At 36.0% G+C, this 21,500-nt stretch overlaps 5 protein-coding genes across 13 annotated transcripts; 1 reads left to right on the top strand and 4 right to left on the bottom strand.

The window, feature by feature from the left end:
• Positions 1-146: 146 nt before the first annotated feature.
• LOC105560903 lies at positions 147-1,870 on the bottom strand. Its single transcript, XM_012010414.1, has 4 exons — positions 1,637-1,870; positions 1,060-1,325; positions 563-712; positions 147-414 (listed from the first exon to the last, which is right to left on the bottom strand). Exons 1-4 carry the CDS (start codon positions 1,703-1,705, stop codon positions 147-149), a joined length of 753 nt encoding a protein of 250 aa, XP_011865804.1. The 5' UTR covers positions 1,706-1,870.
• A 333-nt stretch (positions 1,871-2,203) lies between these two features.
• Positions 2,204-7,719, bottom strand: LOC105560871 (threo-3-hydroxyaspartate ammonia-lyase-like). The gene is made up of 6 exons (XM_012010370.1): positions 7,042-7,719; positions 6,624-6,734; positions 5,281-5,735; positions 4,109-4,280; positions 3,702-3,970; positions 2,204-3,514 (listed from the first exon to the last, which is right to left on the bottom strand). Exons 1-6 carry the CDS (start codon positions 7,156-7,158, stop codon positions 3,397-3,399), a joined length of 1,242 nt encoding a protein of 413 aa, XP_011865760.1. The 5' UTR covers positions 7,159-7,719; the 3' UTR covers positions 2,204-3,396.
• Positions 7,720-7,807: 88 nt separating this feature from the next.
• LOC105560872 (protein pelota) lies at positions 7,808-10,945 on the bottom strand. Its single transcript, XM_012010371.1, has 10 exons — positions 10,778-10,945; positions 10,426-10,484; positions 10,257-10,349; positions 10,022-10,172; positions 9,451-9,564; positions 9,240-9,380; positions 8,943-9,165; positions 8,648-8,840; positions 8,450-8,556; positions 7,808-7,983 (listed from the first exon to the last, which is right to left on the bottom strand). The coding sequence occupies exons 2-10, from the start codon at positions 10,464-10,466 to the stop codon at positions 7,886-7,888; spliced, it is 1,161 nt and encodes a 386-aa protein (XP_011865761.1). The 5' UTR covers positions 10,467-10,484; positions 10,778-10,945; the 3' UTR covers positions 7,808-7,885.
• A 595-nt stretch (positions 10,946-11,540) lies between these two features.
• Positions 11,541-14,850, bottom strand: LOC105560870 (AH receptor-interacting protein). Of its 4 annotated transcripts, none has more exons than XM_012010366.1 (7): positions 14,730-14,850; positions 13,740-13,871; positions 13,483-13,662; positions 13,237-13,405; positions 12,450-12,636; positions 12,208-12,350; positions 11,541-12,134 (listed from the first exon to the last, which is right to left on the bottom strand). In XM_012010366.1, the coding sequence occupies exons 2-7, from the start codon at positions 13,869-13,871 to the stop codon at positions 11,932-11,934; spliced, it is 1,014 nt and encodes a 337-aa protein (XP_011865756.1). In that variant the 5' UTR covers positions 14,730-14,850; the 3' UTR covers positions 11,541-11,931. The 4 variants fall into 4 exon arrangements, with proteins under 4 accessions (XP_011865756.1, XP_011865757.1, XP_011865755.1 ...); XM_012010367.1 differs by lacking the exon at positions 14,730-14,850 and adding an exon at positions 14,628-14,635; XM_012010365.1 differs by lacking the exon at positions 14,730-14,850 and adding an exon at positions 14,299-14,390.
• Positions 14,851-15,152: 302 nt separating this feature from the next.
• Positions 15,153-19,108, top strand: LOC105560869 (probable serine hydrolase). Of its 6 annotated transcripts, none has more exons than XM_012010362.1 (7): positions 15,153-15,345; positions 15,452-15,510; positions 15,642-15,766; positions 15,860-15,904; positions 17,062-17,297; positions 17,668-18,012; positions 18,144-19,108. In XM_012010362.1, exons 3-7 carry the CDS (start codon positions 15,706-15,708, stop codon positions 18,393-18,395), a joined length of 939 nt encoding a protein of 312 aa, XP_011865752.1. In that variant the 5' UTR covers positions 15,153-15,345; positions 15,452-15,510; positions 15,642-15,705; the 3' UTR covers positions 18,396-19,108. The 6 variants fall into 6 exon arrangements, with proteins under 6 accessions (XP_011865752.1, XP_011865753.1, XP_011865748.1 ...); XM_012010363.1 differs by having other exon boundaries at positions 15,449-15,510; XM_012010364.1 differs by lacking the exon at positions 15,153-15,345 and adding an exon at positions 15,363-15,388 and having other exon boundaries at positions 15,449-15,510.
• The last annotated feature ends 2,392 nt before the right edge of the window (positions 19,109-21,500 follow it).

Below are 21,500 nucleotides of genomic sequence, written 5' to 3'. Positions count from 1 at the left end.
TTGCCTTGTGACCCACATTGGCGTGTTACCATATATTGTTTAATAAAATTCTAACTACATTTATGAAATATTTTAACACGTATTTTCGTAATATATGCACGCGCGCGCGTGCACATATGGCCACGCATACTTGGACTTATGGAAGTTTATTTATTGTTATAATTTACCTTAATGCTGATTTTCTCACATATGTAATTGAAGCTGAAGAGTCTGGCTAACTGTAGCAAAACTCGGAAAGATACACCAAGCCAAACGATTGTATGCATACTCTGACTTTTCATTCGTATATGTTTATAAATTAAATGACACAGTCTTGCCAAAAATATTAGATGAGCTACTAATTCTGTAGTCATTTGAGGTCCAAATATTGTGTTTAATTCACGAACGATTTGACATAATTCTAAGTGGAGGTGCCTAGCAAAAAAGCAAATTAATTTTTACAACTGTTTTGCTCTTTTTTTATAATAAGTCGAATTTCTGTCGAACTTGGATTATTATATATTCATTAGTTAAATTAGATACAATCAATAATCTATTTTAGCACATTGATTAACTGATTTACATTAAGGTCCACAGAACAGGTTTGTAATCAGTACACATGACATATCGACGAGTATTTGGGATAGTTTCTCTCCAGAAATATCCATAGTTTTCTTTCACTATTAAATTTCTTACATGCTCGTTCACCTTATCAAACCTGGTGCCAATATACCTACGTTACAAAGCAAAAGTGATAGTTTTAAAACACACACACATATATATATAAAGTTATTTATTATTAATGATAATAATTAAGACAAACAAAACTATATTATATTTTTTATTTTTATCTACAGTAAAGTAATTTGTTTTTACAAACCATTTATAATGTAAATTCTTGTTTAAATTATTTTTATTATACTAAGAAAATCTACAAGACTTTACTTTTTTTTATATTAATGTTTTAGAATTGAATATACATATGTATATCTCTCCCTCTCTCTGTCTCTCATTATACATAATACGATCATTATATACAATACATATATTATACATAAATATTTAAAAAATTATACAAACCATAAAAAAGTCATAAGTAAAAAGTCCATCAACATAGCCGTATGATGATAATGATTTATGATGTAAGGTAAAATCATACACCAATAATTCTTCGTTGCATAAAACCACCACATCATGTCAAATACATTTACCACGTAGCTACACACGAACCATCCAATTAACACTCCTTTTGCATACGTGTGCAGTTTCTGATATATCTTTGGAGTGCCTAGCCTTTCCAATGTATCGTCTACAGCAGCAAGTCTTTTCATAGATAATCTAAATTTCTAAATAGCATTAAACGAACGATTTAAAATATTAGGCAACAGAGAGTAGTGTCAAAACGTATTTGATTTACTAAAACGTTATTATGTAGAAACATTACTTAGGCTCGATTTCACCAAACGTCGCTTAACTTTAATCTTAGTTTAATTTATATCTGTTTCCTTCTAGTGTAACAGTTGGAAAGAGACAAAGAACGAATAAAGCTAACAATTAAAGTTAAGCGACGTTGGTGAAACCGGGCCTTAAAGTGAAATAATATCTTTATGGTAATTGCAGTATTTTGGCTACAAATTGTTCAGTAAATAATATATACCTTGTCTTGATATACACTCATGACAATGGAAATAATGATAATGACGATGCCAATCCGTGTCTGAACCATATTAAGAATGTGTTTAAACCAGACTCCTGCCTTAAGTGCAGTTATCACACAATAACAAAGGCAACCGTAACTGATCCATATTGTCAGAATATAAAAAATATTTAAATAAAATTTGTTTAGGGCGTAGATACCTATGCCGAAAATGGAACAAGTTAAAAGTAAGGGATATACAGCCTGTTGTACGGTGGTTATCGTAGTCATCGCTCTCGCGGTTCCTGTCGCAAACTAATTTCAATCGCTTCGAATATGTTCCATCAACATATAGCTCGTTTATCAAGGCGACATAATAATGAGTCGCTACATCAATGCCACGCATCACTTAAGTTTTTCATAAACATGCACAATCGATCGATATCACCAAACGATATATAGTGACAATACTTGGCAAACGGTTAGACTTCTGAGCAGCTGCCAATTAAAGCAGTTTATTTTATATTGGATGGTAATCGCGATATAATCAAATAGACTTATGAAAATTTGTTTACAATATTTATTATAACCTCCGTGGTAATTATACATTATTCTTGTTCGAAGCTGATGCGACAGTTAAAATTCTAAAATATATTTTTGTATACCTAATTTTCTATGATAATGTAGAGACGATAATTGGAAAATTATATTACGAAAACTAAAATAAATTTTACAATACTTCCTAATTGGTTTCAAATTTCTCGAATAGATTTCAAAATACATTCCGATTAACAAAAAACTGTATCCTAATCTTTCATAATCATATTAGCATTATTATCGACTTTCATTTATTCGGGAGAATTTCAATTACGCTTACTGAATTGGTGGATTAAAATAGGAATGTTATGGTAGTTAAAAATCTGTCGCGAGTGTTGAAACATTGTGGTATCCATTACATTTAATTCAAAGTTGAAAATACGAGACGCGTAGGACCTTGAACTTGACGTAGACGGCTGATCCTCTTTCGCTCTAACTCGTTCAGTCCCGTCTGCATCAACTTTTGAAAAGATCTAACACATGCCCATATCTGTTGTGCAATTTCGCACTAAATTGGTGTAAGGTCTGACAATAAGTTACTCATAAAGTTATTAAATATACCTATCTAAATACAATATTGCTGTTCTCTTATTTTTAGCAAAAACATTATAACATTTATATATACTCAATAACATAGATCTCGCGCTACTTGCGTTTGTCACTATCACCACATTCAACATTGAACACATCATAAGTAACGAGATTCCTAGGATTCTTTCCTTCCCGTATCCCGTATTATCGATTTACAGGAATCTGACAATGTCCAATCGATCACAGTTGCAACGCGGACGTCTCAGGAGCGTAGTTGAATTTACCTGTAGTTGTGGCACGAAAAATGAAGGTGCATGTGGACACAAGGACCAGAACTCCAATACGTTCCATGTACCTTCATAGACCGATCAGTTGCCCCGCGACACGAGAATCGTCGAGTCCAATGATTTATTATTTCGTGCATCTCTTCTGTTCTTTCTATCGGATTAGACGAATCACGTCCGTCAAGAATTTTGTGAATGAGATTATATTTTCGATCGCGATCCAATTATATGAGCGAATCTTTAGGGATACGAACGCTTCGAGCGACTCTATGCCCGAACGATTAAACGCCTATATAGATTTTATTTTTAAGTATTCGAGGATAAATAGTGCATCTTTGCCTCTTCAAGTGATTCCGAAGAATATTCCATTTACTCAGTCGTTGAAACTGTATCAGAATCCGAAGAGTTAAACTGCAATACCCGATTCGCGTCATTTGTCGTAAGATCCTCAATCGAGTCTACATCGCCATAATCAAGTATTAGTATGCTGAATTACACAGAAAGAGAATTATATTATTATAAAATAATATATACATTAAATTTTTTACACTATTAAATAGAAATTATGACCAGTGTATGCTTTATTGTTATAAAACGTGAAAAATACCATTATTAATAATTAATGCTAGAATTAATGTGCATTTTAGAGAAAAGGGTCAAATTTATGAAATTACCGTTTTCCCTTTAGTTCTTCTAGTTGTCCACTCAAAATCCCAGCTACACCAATTGCTAAATAATAGTTGTCAATATCATCTGTTTCTCGCAATATCTCGACGGCAATAGGAACCAACCCATCATCTACCTCAATAATCTTATCAAAGCAACCGTTCTCTAAGCTTGTACACACGTTATATTCGTTCACGGGAATTTCTAATTCAGATTTCGCAAGCGTTTCTTCTCTAATCATTTCGGTTAAAGGATCAGGAATTCTAGTTCGGACCTCCTAAGAATTAAAGTTATGTATGAACTGCACATTTATCTAAAGTAACTATAATCTTTTTCTTAACCCAAATAATGTAGATTGATTAAAATGTTGCACAACAATCAACCATTGACAAATATACAAATTTTGTTTACATACGATAACTTGGTGTGGCTCCGATCCTTTAATAGCGTATGCAATACCCGCTGTTAGTCCGCAATTAGCAACATTTGTTGGTAACAGAGCCACATCATAATTCAGTCCATAACCATTCGATGCAATATCCAAACCCAATATGGCTTGGCCAATGATCATGTATGGATGATCGTTTCTATCCAAATAATATTAAACAAATCGATCAGGAAATTAGTTAAACTTATTAATAACACAAACATTCTTTAGGATAAGTAAAAAAAGTGTAAATTTATGGATACATATACATATATACATATATGTATATGTAAAAACAGCCCTTAATTTTACTAATTTTCAGATAATAGAATTACTTATCGCATAACAAAATTAAAAGTAATACAGTAGACTCGCGCTTATCCGGTCATTCTTTGCATATAGTTGTGCCGGATTTACAATAGTGCCGAATTACTGAAAGTGCATAAAAATTTTAGTAATTTATCAGTTTCGGTAGTTCTTTATTCTATCGAAAGTAATAAAGTGAATAGAATATATAATTCATAAATATGTGCACAATAAACGTCACTTAATACCGCTTATATGTATGTGGCCAGTTCTGCCACTTGGACACCATAAATTTCGCATGCAAAAATGGAAAAAAGTTTGTCATTAGAAACGTTCGGATTATTGCCAGGTAAAAAATTGTTTATGCATGAACACGAATAAATTTATACAAAATTATACATCAAATATATCCGTATATATTTTTTCATTGTATATTTCTAAATAATTCTATACAATTCTGAGATCATCATAGATTTATACATGCTTTTATATAAACAATTTTTAAAAAAGAAAAAGTTGCTCATTTATAATTATATATAACTTTGTACAATTGTACAGAATTATATAATTATAAATAAGCAGTCTTCTATATTTTAAAATATTTTACATAAAAACATGTATAAATCTATAAAATTATAGTGAAATATGCAATGTAAAAGTATATATGGACATATTTAATGTATATTTTTATATAATTTGATATATTTATTTATGTGTATTCGTGCATGAAAAATATTTTACCGGGCATGAGAGGTCGGATTACTGAGATTAGCAAGAGTCTACTGTGTATAAGAATATTATTTGTGGAAGAGAATGTTTTTTTAACTTAGTTGAGATTGTGGTAAAACAAGTACCCGTCGATATAAGCTAGTCCTTCCGTTTGAGCTATATGCAGAGCAAATCTGTGAGCTTCTACCATATCGTTACCCTTAACGTGTACTGTTGCAAAATTTAAACCTTTACACAACTTGACTTTTTCAACGTCCACTGATGTTGGCATAACTACTGTCACCGGTACTTTATACTTGTTTCCAAAGTAGCATAGAATAAAAGCGAAACTTCCCGTTGAGATTGCTATTACGCCCTTGCATGAGTTCTTTTGTATCATTTTTTTCATCTCTTTCAGAGTGTAAAGTACACCGTATGTTTTGACAGTAAGCTCTAAAATCTTAAAAATGTTAGCAGTATCTACATCTTCATTAGAATCTTCATCAGAATCTTCTACAGGAAAGTCGTTCGAGTATCTCAGAGAAAATGTTAAATCAGTCAGAATAGAGATATGGTAATCAGCTTCGCTCAACACCTTCAGCTGCAGTAATCATATGAAATATGCAATTAATAATCTCTTTTACACAATTGTTCATTAATATGCTGCGTTACATTCAATCACACTAATATGTACCTATATGTATACATATACTAATACGTATACATACTTAATTTACTATGTAAAGTTTTCGCGTTGTATCTACCTACTCTCTAAAAGTCAATCAGTGCATTACATTGAAAATATTTGTAAGTATAGCACTCAATAATTCAGCGCTGTACTTATATCTGCGAGTCACATATTCACTGTTTTCAGTGATACTTCACTAATTAACTTTTAGAGAGTACATGAATACTAATTATAAGTTTGACTTTCGAAATAAATAAAAAATTTACGTGCGGAGCTGAAACCTAAATTATTGTTAGAGCGTATCCAGCGATAAATGACTCGTTGATCGATGTACTCGAATAGACTTCGACATCGTCAAATTGATGTCGCACCGACGTCAACTTGACAATGTCGATGTCGATTCGGCATTGTTCCGACAAATCATTTCTCACCGGGTATACACACATTTTACCTACAGATATTTCTGTGACACAGACGGTATCTCTATTTGAAATATTTTCTGAATTTGCAATAATTTACTGCATTTAAATTGCTTCAATTAACAATTAAATTTATTTTGAGCTGTTAACATATGTATAAAATAGCAAAATGTATTCGGTATTTGCTGTTTTTGTACATTCGCGTGATATTTTTTTATATATTTTGATATGTACAAACTTCAGGATTATTAGAGCTTTCATCCGATAGCGAATTTGAACATGGTCGAATCAACAGTTTTTGACAATTTTGATACATGTGTGAAACACAAGTATTTATATAGTATTAGAAACTCATTGTCAGAAGATTTAATTATATTATTACCACTCTATGTGTATGTCCCCTTATAAAGTTGAAATCATTCTGTCCGCTGCTTATACATGGCATCGAAATTTCATATCTTGGTGATGGGTTATTGCCTTTTTCCAATACGTTCTACAAAATAAGATGCAAAACGGAATTACATTTTCTCTATCTGGTTGAATATAAATGATGAATAATGTCGTATATATCGCGATATCGCAATTATTACTTCAGACACTCATTACAAAATATTAATATTCAAGTGGAGGTGAATATTATTATTCCTTGAATTATTCGTGAAAACTATTTTTCAATATACGGATATATCATTACACGTGCATATAATAATTATGCTCAACAATAATAATTACACATCGGTGTAAGTTGTGTGCATGAGAATATTCACTTTCACAATTAAAATCAACTAATTCTATATTACCCATGTTAAATTATTATTATTTGACATTTCTCCCGGACTTCGTAATAGTGGACAAAGCACATCGTAAGAAAAAAGAATATCTTCTTCAGATGTTTCTCGCCTATTTTCCTCGCTCATTCTTCTGCTTCTTTTCCAGCAATAAAGACACGGATATATAAAATAAGTTGTTCGATGGGGATCGCTTGACCCAAAATTACTTGTAGTCAGAGAAAAGGAATAATGTCGAGACCGACTTAGCTCCTTGAAAATTAATCTCTGGTATACAACAGACGTGACTTGTTACTAATGTCTCGAAGTCTCTGTTTGTTTCTTTTGTTCTGTTTCTGTTTATACGTGAGAGTCCTCGTCACATTGAACGCCAAATGCTACTACCGCACGCATATACTTTGGCCATAGATGTCTTCTAGAGAAAGAGGTTTCTCTCAGAAAAAACGCTATTATGATTTACGTCTGTTATACAATAAAAATCTGGACACAACTCATCCGAAAATCGGTGACCGGAATATGCAAAGAGACAGCACGTTCCATGTATTCGTTCGGAGTTTCAGTTTGTTACAGATAGTCATACGTAATGCTCTCTCACATAACACACTCGTCAGTAGTTATATTCATAATGTAATAATTTCGTATGTCTCTACACAAAATAATGATACATATACAATCATAATGCAATACATATTTTTTAATGTAATATTTTCAAAGTGCATGCTGACGTAAACTGCAAATTTCTTTTATGGCTAAGAAATAAGATCCAGATTACTTTTTCTTTTTACTATTGAGATATTTTTTTTATTGCGCACAGCACAAATATATACAAAACTGTTAGCATATCTCGATAGTACTTCTAATCTTCCTCCGAGTCGCTACCATCCTCACTTTCATCCTCCAGCTCCGGCATAGGAAAACGTAATAAAGCTGCTATCCCAGTTAATTGCTCTAATTCTGAAAATGGTAATTTTTTCTTAATTAACATGGCCACTCGGATACAATAAATATATTTAATTTATCTTTTGAAAATTTAAGATAAATATTATTTATATAGTGTGATGTGCGAAGTTTTTTCCCAAACTAAAGAGCATTCCTGAAGTCATTTGGTGCAAAAAAATATTAATATACAAATGGGGTCAGCTTTATAATTAGTTAGATTATACTAATTTGAAAATTCGAGACATTGTTTTAGAATTTCAATAGGAAAAACTTTCATTTTTGCAATTGCTAATCTTTTAAGTAAGAAGTGTTCTAAAATTATAATTTCATTTTTAATTGCTTCATTTTGCATTGTACAACAAAAAAAATAAAAGTGCAAGTTTAGAAGGAAATTTCGCAGAAAATTGCCCCAAGAATATGTTCCATAACATGTTCCATAAACTTTAAAGAGTAAAACTGATTTACCCTGTACAAAACTTACGTTCACCCGAGACATGTAAACTAGAAAATATTTTGACATCGGCACCCGAGTCTTTTACGTTTTCAACCAGCTGAACATATTCCTTTCTCAATGCTATATCTTGACACCTGAACACAAAGTGTGGAAACGAAAGTACACGTCATAAAGTAGAATTAAGTAAAAATAATATTGAAAGAAATAGCAGGATAGTAAAATTACCTGAATAATTTATCTGATATAAGTAGAGTTTCCACTGCTTGAGCAGCGCTGGCTTTTTCAACATGTTTCTTGCCATAAAACGCTCTAGCAGGGTCCATCTGTAGAGTATTATAAAATGCTTCTAAAGCCCTTACCTCTCCTGCTGCTTTAGTATCGGAAATTCGAGAGATAACTGCAGGATCAGCTAGAACCTCTGTGTTGTGCGTAATAATAGATTATAATAAATACAAATAAAAGATAATTGTACTTTGCGAACGTTAAGCTCGCTGAGATTTTGTAAACCCGTATACACTACCTTTTAATGAGTGCTTAAAACCTGAACTAGTATGTACTAGCAAAAATTTACTTTTATTATCTAGGATAACTTTATTATCAGATTTAACCGCTTGTTGTATCATGTAATCCATAAACTGATCTTTCACAAAGCCAGGGCTGGCAAGGATAACGCATTTCACTAGGTCGAAATTGATGTGTCTTATTATGCCTTGCATGATGCTCTCGTAAAATCGTGCCAAGCCCTAAATATGTGTCCAGTTAGAAAGTCTCTATATACCGCATTAAATCTTTAATACCAGCGTAACATTTCTCGAACCTTTTCATGTTGCGAAACATGTCCTTTCCTCTTCCTTGGTATAACTTGGTCAATTTTCGTACGGACTATTGTCATGTTGGAAGTTATCAAGCAAATTTGTGCTATGCCTTCTTGCATAATTGCAGCAGCTACATCAGCATTCTAAAACAAAATTTAAAAAAAAAGAGAGAATTGTAGCCAAATATTATCTTTGTTTGCGCAAATTATTAACCTGTGCAGGATCGCATGCAGTATCGACTCTTTCCAAAGAAATAGAATCCCATTTAGCTTTGGTGATACTGAATTTACGATTTTGTTCTACGTCAAGAGTGTGATATGCTCCTGTCTGTAAGATAAAGAATAAATATTACAAGTTGCATGTTGAATGTTAATTCAAAGCGATAATCATTAGTGTTAAATGTGTATACAAGTATACGCTAAGTGTGCATACAAAACGAACGTAAGGTCTCACAGTTGAGACCACCTACTGTTTAGATAATCCAAAATATGTATCAATTCCTCTACTTTAACGCCAACACAACATAAATAATAATAATAAGGCGCATAGAAATGTGGACAAAACATTTTATTTAAATTAAATGTCCAAAAATTACAAATGGACCGTCTTCCATTTTAACATCACCCCAGAGAGTCTAAAAGACATGCACGTTCTCTGGGACGTTACTGAAAAACATGTAAAGCCTTGCAAACTGTATGCACTTTGACGACGTATAATGAACACTTAGCACTAAGGCATTTTAAACATCGATAGAAGTCAATTGCAATTAAAATTCAAGTACTACCTTAACATACTTATTTTCTTCCACGTTTCTACCTTTAAGTCGTAGAACACATGCTTGCGTATCAAAATCAATATTTTCTACACATATCGTTAGAGTAGTTCGGACTCTGTAGCTGTTAGAGCTACCAGTCGCAGACTCCATTTGCACTTTCCTAAATTCAACATAGAGAATAGACAAAGTGGTACTCAATTGAAATCAAATGTCGCAACATTGTCACACAAATTTGAATATATACCTGATAGTGGAACAGCTGACGAAGTCTCCTTCGCTAATGAGATTATATGCGTGCCACATATCCTCCGTATTTTCTGGGACAAGGGACACGCGCCTAAAGATTTTCAATTCCGGCGTTACACTCAGTCTCACGATTATATTAATGTGTTATACACAAGATATATATTTACCCTTCTCCATCTTTATCTACGTGTCTTGATACTAACTTCATCTTGAGGAGTATTTCTATCTTAAATATAAAAAAGCACACACGAGATATACTTTCTGTAAATATTCGTCGTGAGACAAAAACGTTCGGAATTTTATAAATTAAACTTGATACAACTGTACATCTTCGTAAAAAATTTATGTCATGCAAAAATATTTACAGATAGGAAAAAACGCACTGCGAACTTTTATAACTGAGAAATAAATAATACGATTATATATTGCGGAAGAAAAACAAAACTCGTATAGGTTAAACTATGATAACGCCACATTTAAAAACATGCAGTCGCGGTAGAGTCAGAAATTTTTTTTTACCTTTGTATTTATTGCACGATTATACTTTTAGGAACATTATTGAATTCATATTTTCTTTACTCGAAGCGTTGCACGATAAATTATTCCATATGTCAAACATGATACCTCACGCTCTTCGACCGACGATTCATTCGCAACCTTCGTAATGCGATTGGTAGATAACCTCAAATTTATCTCTCACACAGATGGCACTGTTGGTGCTTGTGTTTAAAAAAAAGGTGCCTTAACTCAAACAGCAGTAATTCAATTCTTTTCTTTGTGCGATATTATATTAATTTAAATTTTTCAGCGCTTCAGAACCTGCCATATTAGATTATACTCGTCCCACTGTTCTTAAGTAAGGGCCTTAGCAGAATGGCTGATGGCTGAATTTTTCAGGATAACATTTATAAAATATTTATCTGTTATTAGTGGCCGCACAGTGAAATTGAGACTTGAAACACAAGACAGTAAGTTATTTAAAACAAAGACTCGGAGACCAAAACATTGAATTAAAAGCACAAATCAGCCATTGTGCTAAAGCTTGTATAACTCCACGATCTATTTTTCAAAGATAGAATGTATTAAAATATATAATAAATTCTTTGTAATTGTTAAATATATCACATGTATGGCAAAATGGGCTCCCCAACGCCTTAATTTTTTAAACAAGGAAAATTATACTTTACGTGATAACAATTTCAAATAGTTACATTTATACAATATAAATGGATTTATTTTAATCTATAGTTTTTCAAATTTCACAGTAAAACACGAGTAATAATAATATATATTATGTTTATTTTCTCGTCCCTTATTTGTAACAATAATAAATATATTAGTTTATTCATACAATTCATTAATAATAGAATTCTTTGTACAATGATTCATATTAATGCACATAATTCTTATCTTTTAAACTGTTTGCACGTACAAAATTATATAGAAATGTACGTTTACGCGACAGATTTTTCTCTTTCATACATACGATAGATTTGATTTTTCAGACATTATATTGAATGTACAGATACACATACAGACATTGGATAATAGAAGCCAAGTTTATAAAGTTAGACAAATCTTTTTATTGGCTTCTTTTTATAAAGAAAACTGATATAAATTGAATTCACTCGATACTCGTGAATTAAAGTCACATTAATAAAATTGAAACAAGCTCATTTAAACATTTTCGATAATTTCTCTTTTTGCACACTGTCCTTCTCTTTGATGGCTGCTGCAAATGCCTGCAATTCCCTCTCGACACTGTTGTGCAGGGAAGGATCGATTTCAGCAGCCCTCCTTAAATCTCTGGCGGCATTTTTCTGGTCCCACGCTCCAATGTACGCCTTACCTCGTCGATAAAGTGCCTTGACATTATCTGCGAATAAAAGGAACTGATGCGTCGCTTTTATGCAACCTCTGATGTTGATGATAATAAATTTGTTATGTACCTGGCTCTGTTTTTAGAACTGTTGTACAATGCTCAATAACCAAATAGTATTCTTTATTTAGCAGCTTACATTGCGCATAGTTCAAAAGCAATGGTATCTTCATTTGATTTAAGGATACCCATTCTTCGTCGTTGGGTTTTTCGCTGAAAATCCAAGCGTTAATTTATTGCGATACACAGTGTAACCACGTTCCTCATCTTGTGCCTTACAATTAATCACAAAGTCGAGTTTCCAGGACTTACGCTAGCATGAGCTGTTCCAGCATCCCAATCGCCTTCGCGTATATTTCAGACGCGCTATCATATTGTTTTTCTTTGAACAAAGCATTTCCCTTCTCCTTCAGATGCGGGATGCTTTCAAGTTTCTCATCCTCTGTCATTTGCCACGACTCTTTTTCGTACTCATTCGGCAATACCGCTTTGATAAGCTCTGTAAAGTACAAGAGTTTTTTTTTGTTAGTCCTGTTGCTTCCTAGATTTGTTTAAAACCCGTCTCTATATTTTTACGCTGCGAAAAAGACAGATAAATGTAATGTAGTCAAAGATTTTTATCAAGTTCTGACGAAATTTAAGGTGTATATATTACATTCGTATTAGAGCCTGTAATCATAGAGTCGACAACTCGGTAATCGCGCGCTGATTGGCTGAGGGCGCCGTGGCTCAGAGAAGAGAAAAATCATGTATACCTTCTCGAGAACTCACTTTAAAATAATGAAAAAAATACAAGAAGGCATTTTCTTCATCTTACAAACAATTGACAAGAATAATATGTCAAGACTTGAGCATAAATGTATGTCTAGTAATTTTATAGAGATACGATCGCAGTGCTAAGGAACAATTATACAACATTTACGATGAAATTTTAAGACACAAGATTTAAGAAAATGATCAATCGTAGTCAATTGTTCTCCTCATATTCGACATGTAGGCACACAGCTCCGCGACTGCTCCTCGCCACGGACGCTTTAACGCCCTCGGTCAATCAGCGGTCAGCGAGCTGTCGACTCTCCGGTTACTCTCTAATCTGTACCTATTGTAAATTCCAGATCTTGAGGACACTTGATGAGTTCGTCCAGATCGGCGTAGCCAATGCCCTCATTCTGGAGGGTGACGCCGCAGCAGTGGTGATTGCGCTTCTGCGACTGCGGCTTGCCGGCCTCTCTTAATGTCTTGGAGACAAAAGGATATGTGGTCACTAGCTGAAACAGGATTCATCGTAAACGTACGCCCCGCATTGGGTGGCCGCGGCTGTGAGCAGCGAGTATCGGAAACATACACTTTTGTGCACTTTGAAACAGGCGACCTCGTTCAACGCCATTTTCTGCAAAATTACTTCCCACACTTCCAATTTGAATTTCTTTCCTAGTATGAGCTCCATTGGGCTCCCCATCGTCCTACTGTCGTCTATCACCGTTTTGTCCAAGTCACATTTGGCGGTTCTGAAGTGAAATATAACCTAGAACAAAACCAGCAGTCGCGTTCGTAACAAAGTTCCCGAGTTTTGTCCAACTGGAAAAGATAACCAGCACGCACCTTTGTCCCTGGTACAAAATTAATAATTTCTGATCCAGCATGAAGAACAGTTTTGACTATACACTCGTCATTCATCGCGACAGCTTCTTCTTCTTCTCCCTTACGACTGTTTACGGCAGTGTTGTCGGACATCTAAAGCCACCGACACACGGTGCTATTTTTCCTATTGGACTGCTTACGAGAACCAATCAGGATGCAGAGTTTTCGATCAGGTGACTCAAAGCTGAATCCTGATTGGCTCTCGTAAGCAATCCAGTAGGTAAAATAGTATCGTGTGCCGTTGGCTTTAAGCTGAAGTTGCCCAATTGTTCATGAATGGTTCATCATATTTTGAAAAAAAAACTTTCCAAAATGTCACGTATAACCTCTGTGAACTAGTCTCGACATTAAATGAGCAAGGCCGGTCTTTATAGTCGGATCTTATATTCAAGGCAGTCTTGAATTTATCTAAAGATTGTTGTATGGAACATTTCATTGGCCGTAAGACGGTCTTGAATATAAGATCCGAAACCGTGAATACCGATCTAACGTTGATAATTTTTCACGTTTCAGAGTGTACTTCGTTTGCAGATTGTCCGGTGATTACTCGAATCGACATCGATACCGTCAAATTGACGTCAATCAACATCGTTTCGACATCGATCGACGAATCATTTCTCACTGGGAATTGACATCTGACACCTGCGCTAGACTTATATCCGTATTCATAGTCGTTCCTCAATTCTCAAGGGTAGTTTGTCTTTGTCTCGCGTATGGTAAAACGTAGTAGCGAGACAAAGACAGACTAACCTTGAGAATTGAGGAACGACTATGAATACGGATATTAGCCGAGTAGGGCAAAGGTGCCGTGATTAAGCGATCGCGAATAGACGATTAGCAGACGATTACTGTTCGCTGTCCGTCGATCACGGTCTTATACAAGACCGTGCCGTCGATAAACGACTACGAAATTTATAGCCGTTTCCACGGGAAAAACATGGTGCAGCTCACCAGCGCTGCGCTAGGTTTCTATAAAAGCTGCACTAGTGCGATGTAATTAGTGCAGGTTCCGTGGAACACACGCACTTGTTCTCTGTTCCTACATTAGTGAACTATATTATATTAGAGTACCACAAGCATATTTTTTTCTCACTCTAGCTTACCGCACTAGTTCACCAGTGCAGGAACAGCTCGCGGTGCACGCTCTATCGCGCTTGATCGCTTTTTCCCCTCCCCCCCCCCCCTCCTTACTTATCTCTTCTGTTTTTCTTAAACGCGTCTGTTATTTTTCCCTTTCTTCCCCACGTGCCTGTCTACACGCAAAATAGGAATCGATTTAAAAGGCACGTCACACGGACCACGCGTGCGGCGGCTGGCCAATCGCGGCCTACGCCGGACCCGTCGATGACGTGACGTGGCCGCGCGATTGGCTGCCGCCGCGGCGTGTCGTCACGCCGTTGAACGTCACGCCGCCACGAGACGTCGGGTACGCACGGGCTGCAACTGGCTGCAACCGCTGCAAGCACTGCAAGTCGTTCACGCCAGGCCGTGTTTGCTCTCCCCAAGGTCGTCGAGCCAGAAAAATATCGAGAATCATGCTCTGCAGAGACTGAAGGAGCAACGTGGAGTAAGATCTCTCTCGCTGGGCTTGCCGCACCAGTCGTCGTAACGTATGTAAATGTGACATTTGAGGCACGATGATTACGAAATCTTTGCATTTCGCAAGAAAACAGGTGACGAGAAGGACGTTTCCTCCGTCGCGGACGGACTCGCCGCCGAGTGCACGGGACACGTGAGTTTTCCGAGGGGAAACTCGGCGCGACGGGCCTTCCCCGCGGGCCGCTTTCGCAAAACCGAAGCCCGACTCTCCCCAAGCCACTTTCTCGCGCGGCCCGAGCAGGTGATCGGCCCCTTTCTTTGCAGCCCCGTTGACACACGCGAGATCCGCAGGTCTTACAGAGTTCCGATCGGAAACCGTCACGCCGACATGGATGTCAAGGAGAGAAAGAGCTCGGCCGAGAGTGCCACGAACGGATACAAGAGAGAAGGTTAGTTCCCCGACGCCTACCCTCGCGCGTGTTTACAAGCGCCCGCGTCCTGGTCCTTTTGCGTGTACAATCGAATGTGATTTTTTTCCGCAGATTTCAAGGAAGTGCAGATACCGATGCCGTGGGGCCACATCAGAGGTCAGTGCAGGTTTCGCCTGGCGTACTCCGAGCTCGTTCGTAAATTATATATATCGGCGCCTCGAGACGGAGAGACAATTGTATAGCGCGTACCGCACATTTCGCGCTTTCGTAGAATCGAAACATTGTGCGTTTGAAGGACGTCTGCCGCATCTCATAAATATTGTCGCGAAATTAGCTTATCGGAGGCGCTGGCGCGCATAGATTAAGAGGCAATAAAAGCCCGCGCAGCGGCACGACAAATGTCACGTCAAATTTCAACGTATTGATAAATTTAGGAAAATGGTGGGGACCGGCAGATAAGCAGCCCGTAGTGGCGATACACGGATGGCAGGACAATTCGGGGACTTTTGACGGCCTGGCGCAATTGTTGCCGAACGTAGCTCTACTGAGCGTAGATTTGCCTGGTCACGGCCTTTCCTCTCACCTGCCACCCGGACAGTTCTACTATATATTTTGGGACGGGGTTGTCGTGCTGCGTAGAATTGTTAAATATTACAAGTGGAACAAGGTTAGCCAGCGAGCCACTGTTATACAGCGATATAAATCTCTTTCCTTTTCATTTTTGTGATCTACAAGACTGACAGTAGCATGGGTTTTATCCAACTTTGTTTTGCAGAAATTAAAATGCAATTGCAGTGTAACTTGCGGAGTATGTGAAAATAATGCTACCAGTAAATTTGTTACTTTAATTTGAAATATCTGCAGTTTGCAATAATATTCGTTTGTACGTGAGCTCAACGCGAAGATATAACACATTGTTAAATTCGCTATTTAATATCCGCACTGCACTTGGTTACTTTATAATTATTAGTAAAATATTCACAAAGGCTGACTGTTGTATGTATGCGTGATGCGCGATATAAATATTAAAACTTGAATACTAGCACGTTGATTGTTTAAAAGGTATCGCTTATGCGGAGTATCGTTGTATAACTGAGCATTATGTTTTACATTGTATCCTTAAATAATGAGGGAGAAAAGCTTCTTAACTCAGCTGTAACTTTGTTGCATTTTCAAGTGTACATGATTCACCTCGGTTCGTTTAACAAATCGCTGCGAGTTGGTAAGAGCGAGATCTGCGCCCTGATGAAATGTCCTGAAGTTAGAGAGAATGAAGTAAAATAGAGGAATAATTGTGGGACTCTTGCCCGCAGGTAAATGGTGGGGCCCTAGCGAGCTCCAACCGATACTGGCACTACACGGGCGCCAGGATAACGCAGGCAGTTTTGACATGTTAATGCCATTGCTGTCCGATGACGTTTCTGTTCTTTGCTTGGACATGCCGGGGCACGGTCTGTCCTCTCACTATCCCCAGAGTCAATTCTATTATGTCTATTGGGACGGTGTCATATTCCTTCGTAGAGTCATTAGACATTTCAAATGGAATAAGGTTAGCGAGTGGATGAGTTTATCCACTCTCTGTTTAATCGAGATCTACAAATTAAATTCCTTTTGCAACGCTATGATACTTGTGTGCTCTCGTAGTCTCATACATATTTAACAGTCACCCTTGTTTGCACCTCGAATTGCACTTATATTTGTGTTACCCTCATATTGCATGGTTTGTCTCTTAATAAGTGAGACTTTTGTTAACGTGAATATTTTAACATATATTGCAATCACGTGCATTATATGTGTTTAAAAAATTTTGTGTATATTAAAGTAACAATACTAAAGATAATGTTGCACGCAAATACAATGTATATTGTATATCCATTAAGTTAATATAAGTTTGTAACTCGATTGTATTGTGGAAATAGGTCAAGCTTCTTGGACACTCATTGGGCGGTGCTATATCATTTCTGTATGCAGCATCATATCCAGATGAGGTCGACGCTATTATAAGTTTGGACATCGCTAGTCCGTACGTAAGGGATGTCAAGAAAATGGCTCCGCTCACTGGCGAATACATTGATAAATTTTTGAAATACGAATTGTTAACATTGGACAATATGCCATGCTACGAACATGACGAAATGCTCGATATAGTTGAAAATGCATATAACGGTTCTATAACAAAAGAAGGAGCCGAAATATTAATGAAACGTGGTATGCAACCATATGAAAAGGACAAATATTATTTTTCTCGTGACCCAAGACTAAAGGTAAGGACATTTAATTAATTGTGCAATATGTTATCTAGCAAAAATTAAGACTGTAACCTACAGGTTTTTTTAAAAATAATTTTACGAGTAATATGTTGATATTGTTTAAAAGTATTTCATTTCCTTTTCAGGTCTCCTTTTTAGGTATTTTGTCTCTAGATTTAGTACTTGAATACGCATCTCAAATAAAATGCGCTTACCTCAACATTCGCGCTGTTCCTGGAATGAAATTTGAACAACCAGAAAATTATATGAAAGTATTAGACATCATAAAACTAGGAGCTAGAAAATTTGAGTATCACGAGGTGAAAGGCACGCACCACGTACATTTGAATGAGCCTGAAAAACTTGCGCCTATAATTAAAAATTTTCTACAGGATTAATATTAATATCGTTTATTAATAATTGCAGTTACTTAAGCTTTTGTGAAAAATGGGTAAATGAAATTCTTTAGAATGTATAAATTAACGGAAGATTGTACTTATGTTTGATACATGTATGTTTGCACCCACGCTTGTGCATTTTTATTAAATTTTGAACAAATAGTCTCGTAATTCACAAATAACTTCCTTGAAAATGTGTTATTTTATAAGTTAAATAGTAATCAATTTAAGAGAAACAATGAAGTTATTATTTTACTATCATATGTGGAAGTAGGGTGCTTTAGTGTAACAATCGGTACTGTGATAAGCAAAAATTAAGAGATGCATACAAATGTCACATAAAATATGATCATTGTATGTTACAAATTACATTTATGCCCGATTTCTTCACATCCAGTTATGGTGCGGTTAAAGTTAACCAGGAGATCAACTACCAGATCCATGCACATGATTGGCTAATGCCCGATTTCTTCACATCCAGTTATGTTACGGTTAAAGTTAAACGGGAGATAACTACCAGATCCATGCACGTGATTGGCCAAAACTTGAGATTGGTTACCTCCTGATAATTTTATCGGGAAGTGAAAAAATCGGCCATAAAACCTGAGATTAACCTCCGGATAATTTTATCGGGAAGTGAAAAAATCGGCCATTAGTCAAACATTGTCTAGTGTCGCTTTTACGTAATAGTAAATAAATTATTATTTAATGTTGATGACTTCATGTAATTTATTTCATAAAAAGATCTTTTATGCATAATATGTGCTTAATTGACTAAACCGGTGTACTAGTATAAAACCATTTTGTACTAGTGCATACTATCTCATAATTATCCTAGTATTCTTGTACATGTATTAATTATTCACAGGATAAATTTTCCGTAATTTTTAATATTCAACTAAACAAAAAAAATCACGTTGAAATGGTTGCGCTAACTTTTGTAAAGATTGAGATATCGGGTTAAATTGTTTTTATGTCAACAGAAAATTTTTCGAAAAATGCCCGCGGTCGCTCTAACTTCGGTAAACTTGGAGAGCTCGACCTAAATTTTTAAGCACTAATGTATTTTATATGTATGTGCGTATACATACCGATATTTTTTTTTATGTAGTGGTTCGATGTTTCAGAACATTTTAAACATGTTGGTAAAGAAAATTGAAAAAATATTTGTTTTACTATAGAATTGCAAATAATTTTCGTCAAGTTGCTAACGAATTTTAAATGTTAATTAATGAAAAACATGTGATTTTATTACGTGAATAAGAACGAAATATACCGTACACAAGTCATTATATACATAATATATAAGTTATAATAAGCGTTACGTTTTCAGATTTTTGTTTTACCTGTAGCATGTAACATAAAGCCTGAGTTTTTTTTACTAGTGAGTTTGCTACGAAGAGGAAAATGAAATAAAAAATCTATATAAACATCTTGGTTTACATTGGTGACCAAGGACAGCGAACGTTACGCATCTATCTTCCAATGAATACTAACGGCAGCAATAATGCATTAATGCTCGACAGGCAGGTAGTGAAATAAAACGAACCGGTTTGCACTTACACAGTCGGACAGACAAACATGAGGAAACGCGATAGTCTATATCAATCCCATAAAATGTCTTTTAGTGGCTTAAAATCGTGATCCACGACACGCGCTCTAGATAGATAAATTCATAAAATGTGATATGTTTGTAGCACTGCGCAAAGAGAATCGTAGAAATAATTTCGAACGATTTCGAAGAACCTAAGTAAGGCTGTACACTGCCAGCCAAATATTTCTGGATACCTGTAAATATTTAATTGTATTTTAATAATTGCTAAAAATATATAATTACCTTTTTTTTGTTTCTAATCCGAAACACAGCTCAAAACTGGCAAAATTATCTGTTAAAGAACGAGGTATCTGAGGAAATCGTGCAATGCCAATCTGACCTGAACCCAATTGAATTATTGGGATGAAGTAGATTGTGGGGTGAAGAAACAGTAACTGACGCCAGACGCACATTCCTAGGAAACGTTGAAAGCAATTTGAAAAAAAAAAACTAACAATGATGTTACAATAATTTTAAAAGCGTCCGGAAATTTCTTGTACAAGTATACAATGTAAATGGACAAGTGCGAGTGTCTGTGTGACATAATGTTTCAAGTACACTCATTATATTCGCAACTAAGAAGCGGGCATTATACGACATTTGTGCATGTAGGTTTTATTTTGTCAGGTTTTAATCTTTTATCTAAATTATGATTTTAACTTTTCTAAAAGCGAGTTATATGTGATCTCTATTCTATTTCTGTTTTAAGAAAAATTAATTGATCTAAATTAATTAAAATGTTAATTTATTAACACATCCGTGAGGAATGTCGCGGGGTTCCTGACCAAATTGCGAAAGGAATGGTATCCTCGAGATAATGAGGCTATTGATACAGATGTTTACGGGCGTCACGATGGTCAAAGTAAGAAGTCACAGCATTATTCCGTTTACTCAGCTGCTACGGCTGTACGCCACGTAGAGATACAAAATTACATCCCGAAAACGCATTTCATTTCGTGCGCCTTTCAGTCCCTCAGAATTTTCTGCGACGGACAGAACGTTTGCACGTTGCTCACAAACAACGTGTCCCCCAAGTATTTTCCGAAAGCGCGAAAGGTAAGTGAAGCTACGAGCAAGGACGCGCGACTTCTACGATAATTTGCATAAATTGCGCATTATCGAAGTACGAAAAGCCATTTCGTGTGACGAGGCCGGCGATAAAACTACAATCTGCCGGCGAATTCAACGTCGGAGAAGTCACGCCTGCGAAATGAATAGTCCGGGGAGACATCGGGATTCGACGTTTGCGAGTTCTCGTCGTGTGTAAAAAGGCAGCGGCTTAAAATAAAACGCGAGCTCTCCCGGCGAATTACTGGCCCCGAGCGCCTTATCGGGCAATTTCTGGATACGTGGCCGTCCTATCGTGTATGCACGTTGTGCACGCCGGTAATTATCGACGACGATAATGCCGTCGCACATAGAAAATAAATATGAATATGGCACACGTGAGCGCGCAGGTGGACACCGTTCGCCACTTGTCCACGCACCCTCCTTACGCGTCCTCCCGCGCG

The sequence above is a fragment of the Vollenhovia emeryi genome, unplaced genomic scaffold (genome assembly GCF_000949405.1).
Source record: "Vollenhovia emeryi isolate VEMERY1.0 unplaced genomic scaffold, V.emery_V1.0 DF939218.1, whole genome shotgun sequence".
Lineage (NCBI taxonomy): Eukaryota > Metazoa > Arthropoda > Insecta > Hymenoptera > Formicidae > Vollenhovia > Vollenhovia emeryi.
The sequence above is the reverse complement of the archived record's forward strand: the minus strand, read 5'-3'. Positions and strand labels throughout refer to the sequence as shown.